The 13,095-nt window shown below is 45.2% G+C and overlaps 1 protein-coding gene and 1 pseudogene across 1 annotated transcript; one reads left to right on the top strand and one right to left on the bottom strand.

The window, feature by feature from the left end:
* The first annotated feature begins 6,447 nt into the window (after positions 1-6,447).
* On the top strand, positions 6,448-8,136 carry LOC123105109 (protein TRI1). The gene is made up of 2 exons (XM_044527101.1): positions 6,448-6,827; positions 7,795-8,136. The coding sequence occupies exons 1-2, from the start codon at positions 6,531-6,533 to the stop codon at positions 7,918-7,920; spliced, it is 423 nt and encodes a 140-aa protein (XP_044383036.1). The 5' UTR covers positions 6,448-6,530; the 3' UTR covers positions 7,921-8,136.
* On the bottom strand, positions 8,033-12,086 carry LOC123101609 (GDSL esterase/lipase At5g22810-like; annotated as a pseudogene).
* Between the last annotated feature and the right edge of the window lie 1,009 nt (positions 12,087-13,095).

Genomic DNA, 13,095 nt, shown 5'->3' with positions numbered 1-13,095 from the left:
GCTGCTCAGGAGAAGAAACCCAAGTCTGGACCTAAGCCTGAAACTGAGTGCTTCTACTGCAAGCAGACTGGTCACTGGAAGCGGAACTGCCCCAAGTATTTGGCGGATAAGAAGGATGGCAAGGTGAACAAAGGTATATGTGATATACATGTTATTGATGTGTACCTTACTAGAGCTCACAGTAGCACCTGGGTATTTAATACTGGTTCTGTTGCTAATATTTGTAACTCGAAACAGGGACTACGGATTAAGCGAACACTGGCGAAGGATGAGGTGACGATGCGCGTGGGAAACGGTTCCAAAGTCGATGTGATCGCGGTCGGCACGCTACCTCTACATCTACCTTCGGGATTAGTATTAGACCTAAATAATTATTATTTGGTGCCAGCGTTGAGCATGAACATTATATCTGGATCTTGTTTGATGCAAGACGGTTATTCATTTAAATTAGAGAATAATGGTTGTTCTATTTATATGAGTAATATCTTTTATGGTCATGCACCCTTGAAGAGTGGTCTATTCTTATTGAATCTCGATAGTAGTAATACACATATTCATAATGTTGAAGTCAAAAGATGCAGAGTTGATAATGATAGTGCAACTTATTTGTGGCACTGCCGTTTAGGTCATATCGGTGTAAAGCGCATGAAGAAACTCCATACTGATGGGCTTTTGGAACCACTTGATTATGAATCACTTGGTACTTGCGAACTGTGCCTCATGGGCAAGATGACTAAAACACCGTTCTCCGGTACTATGGAGAGAGCAACAGATTTGTTGGAAATCATACATATAGATGTATGTGGTCCGATGAATATTGAAGCTCATGGCGGATATCGTTATTTTCTCACCTTCACAGATGATTTAAGCAGATACGGGTATATCTACTTAATGAAACATAAGTCTGAAACATTTGAAAAGTTCAAAGAATTTCAGAGTGAAGTTGGAAATCGTCGTAACAAGAAAATAAAGTTTCTACGATCTGATCGTGGAGGAGAATATTTGAGTTACGAGTTTGGTGTACATTTGAAAAATTGTGGAATAGTTTCGCAACTCACGCCACCCAGAACACCACAGCGTAATGGTGTTTCTGAACGTCGTAATCGTACTTTACTAGATATGGTGCGATCTATGATGTCTCTTACTGATTTACCGCTATCGTTTTGGGGTTATGCTTTAGAGACGACCGCATTCACGTTAAATAGGGCACCATCAAAATCCGTTGAGACGATGCCTTATGAACTGTGGTTTGGCAAGAAACCAAAGTTGTCGTTTCTTAAAGTTTGGGGCTGCGATGCTTATGTGAAAAAGCTTCAACCTGATAAGCTCGAACCCAAATCGGAGAAATGTGTCTTCATAGGATACCCAAAGGAGACTGTTGGGTACACCTTCTATCACAGATCCGAAGGCAAGACATTCGTTGCTAAGAATGGATCATTTCTAGAGAAGGAGTTTCTCTCGAAAGAAGTGAATGGGAGGAAAGTAGAACTTGACGAGGTAACTGTACCTGCTCCCTTATTGGAAAGTAGTACATCACAGAAAACTGTTTCTGCGACACCTATACCAATTAGTGAGGAAGCTAATGATGATGATCATGAACCTTCAGGACAAGATACTACTGAACCTCGTAGATCAACCAGAGCGAGATCCGCACCAGAGTGGTACGGTAATCCTGTTCTGGAAATCATGCTACTAGATCATGATGAACCTATGAACTATGAAGAAGCGATGGTGAGCCCAGATTCCGCAAAGTGGCTTGAAGCCATGAAATCTGAGATGGGATCCATGCATGAGAACAAAGTATGGACTTTGGTTAACTTGCCCGATGATCGGCAAGCAATTGAGAATAAACGGATCTTCAAGAAGAAGACTGACGCTGATGGTAATGTTACTGTCTACAAAGCTCGACTTGTCACAAAAGGTTTTCGACAAGTTCAAGGGATTGACTACGATGAGACCTTCTCATCCGTAGCGATGCTTAAGTCTGTCCGAATCATGTTAGCAATTGCCGCATTTTATGATTATGAAATTTGGCAGATGGATGTCAAAACTGCATTCCTGAATGGATTTCTGGAAGAAGAGTTGTATATGATGCAACCAGAAGGTTTTGTCGATCCAAAGGGAGCTAACAAAGTGTGCAAGCTCCAGCGATCCATTTATGGACTGGTGCAAGCCTCTCGGAGTTGGAATAAACGCTTTGATAGTGTGATCAAAGCATTTGGTTTTATACAGATTTTTGGAGAAGCATGTATTTACAAGAAAGTGAGTGGGAGCTCTGTAGCATTTCTGATATTATATGTGGATGACATATTACTAATTGGAAATGATATAGAATTTCTGGATAGCATAAAGGGATACTTGAATAAAAGTTTTTCAATGAAAGACCTCGGTGAAGCTGCTTACATATTAGGCATTAAGATCTATAGAGATAAATCAAGACGCTTAATTGGACTTTCACAAAGCACATACCTTGACAAAGTTTTGAAGAAGTTCAAAATGGATCAAGCAAAGAAAGGGTTCTTGCCTGTGTTACAAGGTGTGAAGTTGAGTAAGACTCAATGCCCGACCACTGCAGAAGATAGAGAGAAAATGAAAGATGTTCCCTATGCTTCAGCCATAGGCTCTATCATGTATGCAATGCTGTGTACCAGACCTGATGTGTGCCTTGCTATAAGTTTAGCAGGGAGGTACCAAAGTAATCCAGGAGTGGATCACTGGACAGCGGTCAAGAATATCCTGAAATACCTGAAAAGGACTAAGGATATGTTTCTCGTATATGGAGGTGACAAAGAGCTCACCATAAAAGGTTACGTTGATGCAAGCTTTGACACTGATCCAGACGATTCTAAATCGCAAACCAGATACGTGTTTACATTAAACGGTGGAGCTGTCAGTTGGTGCAGTTCTAAACAAAGCGTCGTAGCGGGATCTACATGTGAAGCGGAGTACATAGCTGCTTCGGAAGCAGCGAACGAAGGAGTCTGGATGAAGGAGTTCATATCCGATCTAGGTGTCATACCTAGTGCATCGGGTCCAATGAAAATCTTTTGTGACAATACTGGTGCAATTGCCTTGGCAAAGGAATCCAGATTTCACAAGAGGACCAAGCACATCAAGAGACGCTTCAATTCTATCCGGGATCTAGTCCAGGTGGGAGACATAGAGATTTGCAAGATACATACGGATCTGAATGTTGCAGACCCGTTGACTAAGCCTCTTCCACGAGCAAAACATGATCAGCACCAAGGCTCCATGGGTGTTAGAATCATTACTGTGTAATCTAGATTATTGACTCTAGTGCAAGTGGGAGACTGAAGGAAATATGCCCTAGAGGCAATAATAAAGTTATTATTTATTTCCTTATATCATGATAAATGTTTATTATTCATGCTAGAATTGTATTAACCGGAAACATAATACATATGTGAATACATAGACAAACTTAGTGTCACTAGTATGCCTCTACTTGACTAGCTCGTTAATCAAAGATGGTTATGTGTTCCTAATCATGAACAAGGTGTTGTTATTTGATTAACGAGGTCACATCATTAGTTGAATGATCTGATTGACATGACCCATTTCATTAGCTTAGCACCCGATCGTTTAGTATGTTGCTATTGCTTTCTTCATGACTTATACATGTTCCTATGACTATGAGATTATGCAACTCCCGTTTACCGGAGGAACGCTTTGTGTGCTACCAAACGTCACAACGTAACTGGGTGATTATAAAGGAGCTCTACAGGTGTCTCCAAAGGTGGATGTTGGGTTGGCGTATTTCGAGATTAGGATTTGTCACTCCGATTGTCGGAGAGGTATCTCTGGGCCCTCTCGGTAATGCACATCACATAAGCCTTGCAAGCATTACAACTAATATGTTAGTTGTGAGATGATGTATTACAGAACGAGTAAAGAGACTTGCCGGTAACGAGATTGAACTAGGTATTGGATACCGACGATCGAATCTCGGGCAAGTAACATACCGATGACAAAGGGAACAACGTATGTTGTTATGCGGTCTGACCGATAAAGATCTTCGTAGAATATGTAGGAGCCAATATGGGCATCCAGGTCCCGCTATTGGTTATTGACCGGAGATGTGTCTCAGTCATGTCTGCATTATTCTCGAACCGTAGGGTCCGCACGCTTAACGTTACGATGATAGTTATTATGAGTTTATGCATTTTGATGTACCAAAGTTAGTTCGAAGTCCCGGATATGATCACGGACATGACGAGGAGTCTCGAAATGATCGAGACATAAAGATTGATATATTGGAAGCCTATGTTTGGATAACGGAAGTGTTTCGGATGAAATCGGTATTTTACCGGAGTACCGGGAGGTTACCGGAACCCCCCGGGAGCTATATGGGCCTTAGTGGGCTTTAATGGAAAGGATAAAGGGGCAGCCCAAGGTGGCCGCGCGCCTCCCCCCTTCCCTAGTCCTATTAGGACTAGGAGAGGTGGCCGGCCCCCCTCTCTCTCTTTCCCCCCTCAAGGAGTCCTATTCCAACTAGGATTGGGGGGGGGGGAATCCTACTCCCAGAGGGAGTAGGACTCTCCTGGCGCGCCCCCCTTGGCCGGCCAGCCCCTCCCCTTGGATCCTTTATATACGGAGGCAGGGGACACCCCTAGACACAGAAGTTGATCCTTGAGATCGTTCCTTAGCCGTGTGCGGTGCCCCCTGCCACCATATTCCACCTCGATCATATTGTAGCGGTGCTTAGGCGAAGCCCTGCGACAGTAGAACATCAAGATCGTCACCACGCGCGTCGTGCTGACGGAACTCCTCCCCGACGCTTTGCTGGATCGGAGCCCGGGGATCGTCATCGAGCTGTACGTGTGCTAAGAACTCGGAGGTGCCGGAGTAACGGTGCTTGGATCGGTCGGATCGGGAAGATGTACGACTACTTCCTCTACGTTGCGTCAACGCTTCCGCAGTCGGTCTGCGTGGGTACATAGACAACACTCTCCCCTCTCGTTGCTATGCATCACCATGATCTTGCGTGTGCGTAGGAAATTTTCTGAAATTACTGCGTTCCCCAACAGGCCTGAGCACGGCTTGGGGGTGGACACGGCTGGAAAGTTTATCACCCCCAAGCCTAAATTTTCGCCGGCAGCCCCCCAAGAGGCGAAAAAATGCCTCCTGGGGGGCTCAACGGCTGGAGATGCTCTTAGGGCCAGTTTGGTTGGTGTCCTAGACACGACGCCCGGAAATTTAACCTGAAGAAATTGCATGGTCAAGCTACCATAGGAAAAGCCTTGTTTGGTTCACAGCCTGGGCTGACTAGTGCTAAGAAGCCTCACTTACATCTGACACACTCCCTCTAAAAGATTATTAAAGTAGTGATCTAAAGATCTTATATTACTTTTCAGAAGGAGTAGCAATTTAATTTCTTCCCTGACACCTCGCTTTTCAAACCATGTCATTAACAAGCCAGGTTGCCGCTCCACGCAAGCCCAAGCGTCCAAAATGGGTAGCCTAGTGCGAGGCGAAACAATTTTGCCGCATCCGGGCGATCCTCTTCTCCCCTACTGCGGCCGTCGGCGTGCCCGTGGGTTCTCTCCCCCTCCGCCGGTCGCTCCGGCGATGGGAGGGTGGGGGAACCCCGGGTCTTAGATCTTTTTTGGGGAGGTTGCGTTTGTTTGTTCTCGTGGATCTCCACATCAGGTGAGTTCTTCGTTCCTCCTGGCGGTCGGCGTGGCTGCTCTTTGTCGAGCAGTTTTTTTTCTTTCGTCTCTTTTTTATCCCTGCCTTTTCGGTCTTTTTTCTCATTTTTTCTTCATTTTTCTTTTGTTTATTTTTTTGGTTTTCTTTGTTATTTTGGTTATTATTCTACATATTTTTGTATATGTCAACAACATTTCCCGAGTGCACATCTAACATTTTTTCAATACAAATCAAACATTTTTTGTAATGCATGGTCAACCTTTTTCATATACACATTTTAAATATTTTTCAAATTCTGGATTAACATTATACAAAATTAACATTTTAATGCATTACCAATATTTTTTATACATTTTAATAAATGCTTGGTCGACATTTTTCAAATAAAACAATTAAGAATTTTTGAATAAAATAATTAAGAATTTTCCAATACATTGTCAAAAAACTTTTTATAAACATTTAAATTTTTTCAAGCGCTCAAATAACACTTGTCAAACACTTTTTCAATATTTATTAAATGCTTGATTAACATTTAAAAAATATTATATATATGTATATATAATATTTTTAAAATATAAAAAGGTTCAAAATAAATATGAGACGAAAAGAGTAAACAGGAAAAAAAACAAAATAGGCTGTGACCTGCCGCACGCATGGGTCGGTCCATCTCGCTCGCCCCTTCAGCGAGTCGGAAGCTGGCGAGATATAGAGGCGCTCGTTGGAGATGCCCTAAACCCCCCTCTAAAATATAAAATAAAAGTGGAGATGCCCTAAACCCTCAAAAGCCCAAACCCTTGTTCCCCACAGCCATTATCCAAAGAGACCCCGACGCCGAAGCGACCGAAGAGAGGAAACCCCAAATGTTGGCCGCATCCATGCTCACCACCGTCTTCTCCCCTCTCGCCCTCCTCCGCCCGACGGCCTCCTTCGCGCGCCTGCGCCGCGCGGCTCCCGCCGCCGCCGTCGTCGTGCGCGCCGCGGCCAAGTCCACGGCCGCGGCCGCGGCGGCCCCCAAGAAGAAGAGGGCGGCGCCGACCGGCATCACGATGCCCCGGCCCGTCTCCCCGGCGCTGCAGGCGTTCATGGGCGCCGCCGAGGTCCCCCGCACCGAGGCCATGAAGCGCATCTGGGCCTACATCAAGCAGAACAACCTCCAGGTACGCCCCACGCGAGCCCCCCCAAACCCTAGGCGTCCCGTTGCCAGGTTGTTCGTTTGGCCTAGTACTAGTTGATTTGGATGTGAAAGATGAAGTCGGGATGGATGCGTAAGATGAGATGGAATCGCTTGGCGTTTTGCTAGTGTCGAGCAGGAGCAAATCTGAGATTTTGCGTTCAGGACAGGTGTAAACTGTTGTTGGCGTTTTGCTCTGGAGGCGCCTCACTGTCCATGCCCGCCAGATGTAGAAGCCCGGTGTATAATGAGGACGTCGCTTGCATTTTTAGTAACTCTACTTCTTAGAACGTCCCGTCGTGTTTCTGTCTTGCTGATATGCAGCGTTGGGTACTTCTGCTGATGCATGTGGAATGTTCTCACTCTTGTCTGATCCCAGTGTAAATTGATTTGTTTTTTCTATCTGCTTGTGTTAAGAACATATGATTTGATGCCACATTTTGCTGTTATGTGTTGCACATCGGTTAGCACTTAGCAGAGTCTACGAAAGATGGTCCCATGAGAAGGAGCTGTGATGCTTCCAATGTGATAAACTGACTGATGATAAGTCTGAAACAGAGGTTTTTCTCATGTGGCATTTGTAAACACGTTGAAATCCTTGCTGAACAGAGTTAATTTCTAGATTCAATGTGGCCGGATTGCTTGCATTGTGCAATTACTGAATGGCGGTATGCTTGCAGAATATATATGTAGTGACTAGTGAATGAAGAGTGCATGGTTGATTTGATGAAGTATTTATGTTCAAACTTCAGACACATTAAGTTACTCGTCATACAACTATTTGAGTGTGAAGTGTATGAGCTTTTCATTCTTTGGTGTGAAGTGATGTCACAAATGTGAAATCTTGCAGTAAATGTAGGATTTGCAACAACATACAAGGACTTAACTAAGTATGTACATAGGAACATGCTATTTTCCAGTTGCACTTCTCATTCTGTCCTGCTATTTTCCAGGACCCTGCGGACAAGAAGGTCATCGTGTGCGACGAGAAGCTGAAAGCCCTGTTTGCGGGCAGAGAGCGTGTTGGGTTCCTGGAGATTGCCAAGCTTCTGAGCCTGCACTTTGTCAAGACTCCGTGAAGCCTCTTCCATGGAGCACTCGAGTTAGTGTAGATGGTTTCTACTTTCTGGTGGTCTTGAGGGTGCGTAGGTTTGTCTTGTTGGCCCGAGTTGGCTCGACTTCTAGGGTTCTTTAGCTCTCTGCGGACAATGTTAGTTTACCCCTGGCAGTATCAATCTGGAACATCTTAACAGCTTTAAGCTCGTATGCTTGCAGACTCGGTTTGTGTATGAATAGCAAGTGGTGTGGTGTGGAATCTAAGCGTGGCACACCTGTGGCTGGTGTGAGGGCTTGGAATGCAGAGTTCACTGCCCCATTCGTGACTGGCAAATCCACTAAAACTGAGCACACAATATATTCAGACAGGCAGAGATTGTCCAATTTGCGCTCGCCTCAGCCATGTTTCATTGAGGCCGATCATTCAGAGACACGATGGACATGAAGCTGTGCCGGCCTCAAATGAGACCGGAGGATGCTCTGGTAGTTGGGTGGAAGGCACACCGCAGTGTATGCGACGCATTAGCTACATCTGAGGGTGGACGGAGGCTTGGGAGTGCAGTCGCTAGTCGGGCCTTCTTCTTCAACTCTGGTTAGTTTTCTCTTTGCTCTGATCAATGCGCGCGGCGAGTTTCCTGTTAGTTCCTCGAGCCAGCACGCACCCCTCTGCCTGCCTTTTCTTCTTCTTCCCTTCAGTTTGGCGTTTCCACCATCCTGGCACCATTGCCAAGATCAACCTGATGGCTGCCGGGGCTCCAGACCACCACCAGCTAGAATGATCTCACTACATGTGATCTTTTGAATTATTAGACAGTACAAAATGTGGATACATGGCATTGTTAGATTCATTAGACAGTACAGTATGGAGGTGGGCCCCCCCGCAAAAAAAAGAGGTATGGAGGTGAGGCCTTAACGGTACAAATAGACACAGGCACCAAGAGTGCCTTTATACTAGCTCCGGCACACACTTGAGCTGTTTCTCGTACTTTTGCGTAGTCCATGTACCCCCTCCAGCAGACAGCTTATCATTTTCTTCCCACAAAACCAAAAGTATATCATTGGATTCATATTCGAATAACATTTCTAAACATATAATTTTGGTGGCATATAACATATACTATTTTGTTAGTCAAATTGATGACCTAAGAACATGTGCGTGCCCTATGTATCTGCCCTGATGGAGTATGATACTACAAAATTCAGCTTGGGCGTATGTAAAGAGAGCTGCTATAATTGTCGCCCCTTTTCTCTAGAAACATATTATAGACGCTCACATAGACTCATCTTTATAAACGCATGCACCCCCTTTGTCGGAAAATAAATAAACACATGCACCCACACTTTACGCGAATGCTTGAACCGTTTCCACAAACCCAATCCCATCTACGCCAACGTTCAGCCACCCTCCCGCTATTTTTTCGTCAAAAAAGAAAATATCAATAGACGGTGATAAAACACAACGTGCCACTGTGCCAGTGAATGCTACGAGCAACACAAAGCGGCACATTAGAAAAAAAAAGAACTCAAAGGCAAATGGCAATGTAAGTCTCACACAGATGACTTGCTTTATTTCTGGATACGGCAAGTCGAAAACATAAAGAAATGTCACTTTTTGGCTGATCAACGTCTTGAAGCTCATCGGTGTTGTGAATTGGGTTGTGCCGTCGAAAAACGCAGATGCGGCCAGCTTAGCGGCCTGCTCTGTCGGGTACTCCTCGTCCCAATACCAGTACTGCGATCGGTTGGCACACGGCAGCCCAGAACCAGGTGCGCAGGAGCCTTGGCAGCATGCGCCCCCGGTGTTCACAAACCCTGTGCATCCATCAACAAACCACAACAACCAGAACAACCACATAAATATAACCGACAGGTTCATGACCATGTAAGAATATCTGAAAACATTGATAGATTTTACCCTAGGCCGACGGATTCGTGTTGACTGCATCCGAGAAGGCGTGGAAGTCGGCGATGGAGTAGCGGAGGCCACTGAGGTTGGAGGCGAGGCCGGCCATGAGTGGCTTGATGCCGTCGTTGAACTCCTCGCGGAGGCTGGTAATGAGGCCCTCGCAGCCATGGCGCACCATCGCCGTGCACAAGGTCGGGACGTTGATGATCCCGAACTTCCTCGCGCCCAAGTTGTACAGGGCCGTGAGGCTGTCCCCGTAGGAGGAGATGAGGTGTGGGACATCGGTTTTGCTGTCTGAGCCCCCATTGTTGTTGATGTTGTAGATTGAGTAGAGGTCAGTGGTGCCGGTGCTGATGAGGAAGAGGGAATTGGACAACATCTTGCTCAGGTCTTGCTGGCTACGGTTGGCGCCCATCTGCCCTATCGTGTCCGCCAAGTTCTTCACTTGGTCCATCAGTGGGATGTCCAGTCCGGTGTCCTGCAAAATGGTATTAGCATCAATGCGACTAATTGTAGTTCATGTCTAAGAACTAAATATATCCATACCAATTATTTTGTTTTTACATATTCCTGGACATAGTACTGATATATCTATGGATGTATGATAGCTGAAGGTATGTTGACGATGAACGCACATGCATTCCTGAAATAATATGCATGCAAATTCAAATACTCGTCCATGCATGAAGGTGTCCACTTACGATGTCTCTCCAAATCCCAGAGGTCGCCGAAGCATAGTTGACTCCAGCAAAACCAGCCTCCATTTTTATGGGACTATCAAGAGACAGATAAGCCGGAGGGCTCATCTCGAACCCCATAGCCTTTGCTGCATATTAATCAAAGGTATACCCACCACCGGTTGATCAATATTCTTTCAAAAACAGAACAGCTTAGATAATATATCCATTCGTTCTAAAAGGATTGATATTCTTCCTGATTTTTCATGAATTATATACTGTTCCATCCAGTTCAGACTGTAATGCATGTTTTGAGCCGGCATAAAACTTAAAAATGCTAATGAAACCAAAACAAAGAAAATAGAAACTAGCCATGCTTATATACATAGAACAGCGCAGAATATGCGATTGCTAGGATTCTAGTGAACAAGGAGAAACATCGATAAATTCACATGCACACATCCTATCATATGAAATAAGACAAGAAAAGTTATATGCCTTATAAATTGAAATAAAGATGGTATTCAGTAGTAGTCAAACCGGAATGGAATTTTTATGCCCATGTAATTGTTTGGTTAAATTTCATATTTTAGTTACATCTTGGCAGCTGATAGCACATAGAATTCGGTGTTATATACTCTGCTATATATCTTTCCAGTCTTGCTAAGTCTCAGTTGACTGAGACTTCGTTAAGTCTCAGTCGATGCTATATCCGTGAGATCTTACATTAAGATTCGTGCAATATTTTCTTTTTCTCTCTTGATATTATGTCACTTGACTGAGACTTGGTTAATCTCACTCACTGAGACCTAGGCACCTAGCCACACCCATATCTTTGAGTACTGATTTTCAACTGCTAGCCACCATGTCGGTAAAGTAAAACAATTTCTTTTGCGGGAAAGTAAAACAAATTAAGGCTATACTACATGAGAAAATAAGAGTATATTAAATGGAAACCTGTTGGCAAACAATGGTTGTTGGTTGAGTAATAATGTTAGAACAAGTAGATAATTGTGCAGTGCACAAGTGGCCATGTCAGTTGTCTTGAACGGTAAGCAAATTATGAAAAATAGGCATAGCGTGATGGGATCAAAGTTAGCAACTTAGCATACCGATGAAGTCAGCCAAGTTGAATCCATTGCTAAACCTTCCGGTGGCCACGGAATTGGGGAAATCTATGCCATAGTAAGAGTGATTGGCTCTGACAGGGTTCCCTACTTCGTTGTTCTCTAGGTAGTTGTTGTTGCCGACGTCCGTAAACCCGTCCCCGAACACAAACAATGCTGGCCGCACTGGCTGCACCTGGTCAGCTACATGCACAGGAGGCACCTTAAAAGCTAGGCCAAGAACAGTAGCAGTTCATCATGAAAGTAATGGCGGCTGAGTATGTACGGCAATATGTCTGGCACGAGGGGCAGAGCGAGATGCAGCTCTGGGGGCACCTGTCGGGGCAGGTGCCCGTGCACCCCGGCCGCTTCTTCTCCGTGTCCGTGCACGTGAACTTGCTGTTGGTGTTGCTGCCTCTCCCGTCCGCGGTGACCATCAGCATGCCCAGGAGGGCCGCCCCGAGCGCACACGCCGCCACGGCGGCTGGCCACCGCGCCATGGCTGCGAGCTTATCTCGAAGCTAATTGGTTAAGCAGGGGTCTGGGTGTTGCTGGTTTCAGTTGATGTTACGCCGGCGGTGGGTGGTGCCCTTTTGTAGGCTAGGCGGCTAGCATGCTGGGCAAGCTGATGGCGCGCCGGAGAGCACGGCCAGCAGGGTCAACGATGTAGGACAATTGGATTTTCTTATCAGCAAAGCACGTAAGCATAAAGGTAAACCAGCTAAGCCGATGGAAGAACTACGGATGCATGCATGCATAACTTCGAAGTGAAAAGTCAATGGACTACAACCGCGTGCAGCATTTTTTTCCCTCTCTAGATAAGTTTTGTTTTTGTTTTTGAGGGGTTCTCTCTACATACTCCTCGTCGAAACAGGCTTCCGTCCTGTTTTATATATAAAGCACCATTCAACAAAGTACACGGCCGGGCGATAGAAGATGGCGAGGCGGCTCCTCTACAATTAATGCCGACCCCAAGATAACCGGAGCACGAATACTACCGGACAATAATACAGGAGAAACCAAGTACACCGCCGCACTACGCCCTAACGCACCTAAGAGCAACTCCAACGGGCCGACCCAAACGGACGCCAATTTCGTCCGCATTTTATCCGTTTGGGTCGGCCGTCCGCCCTCTTTTAGATTTGGATCGGCAGCGCGCCCAACGCGCCGACCCATATGTGCCGGCGTGGCCGGCTAGCCGCTCAATATTATATTAATTTGCATTCAAACATATTGTCAAATAACATAGTTTATCGAATAAAATAGTATAGTTTTACAAGCCGGATACAAATAAAAATGTTTCACATAGTTTTGCAAACGAATAAAAGAAGATACATCTATTGGTTGCCAACATGAGCCCACATATGCTCAACCAAGTCATTTTACAACTGCACATGAGTTTCCCAATCACGCATGTCTTCATGAAATTGGGTGAACTGTTCAAATGTTGCCGCTACTCCATGCTCACCCTGAAACTGAAACCCTTGATTGTACAGACGTTCCGGGCAC

Source organism: Triticum aestivum, chromosome 5A (assembly GCF_018294505.1).
Source record: "Triticum aestivum cultivar Chinese Spring chromosome 5A, IWGSC CS RefSeq v2.1, whole genome shotgun sequence".
NCBI lineage: Eukaryota > Viridiplantae > Streptophyta > Magnoliopsida > Poales > Poaceae > Triticum > Triticum aestivum.
Note: the sequence above shows the minus strand (reverse complement) of the source record. Positions and strands in the feature narration are given on the sequence as shown.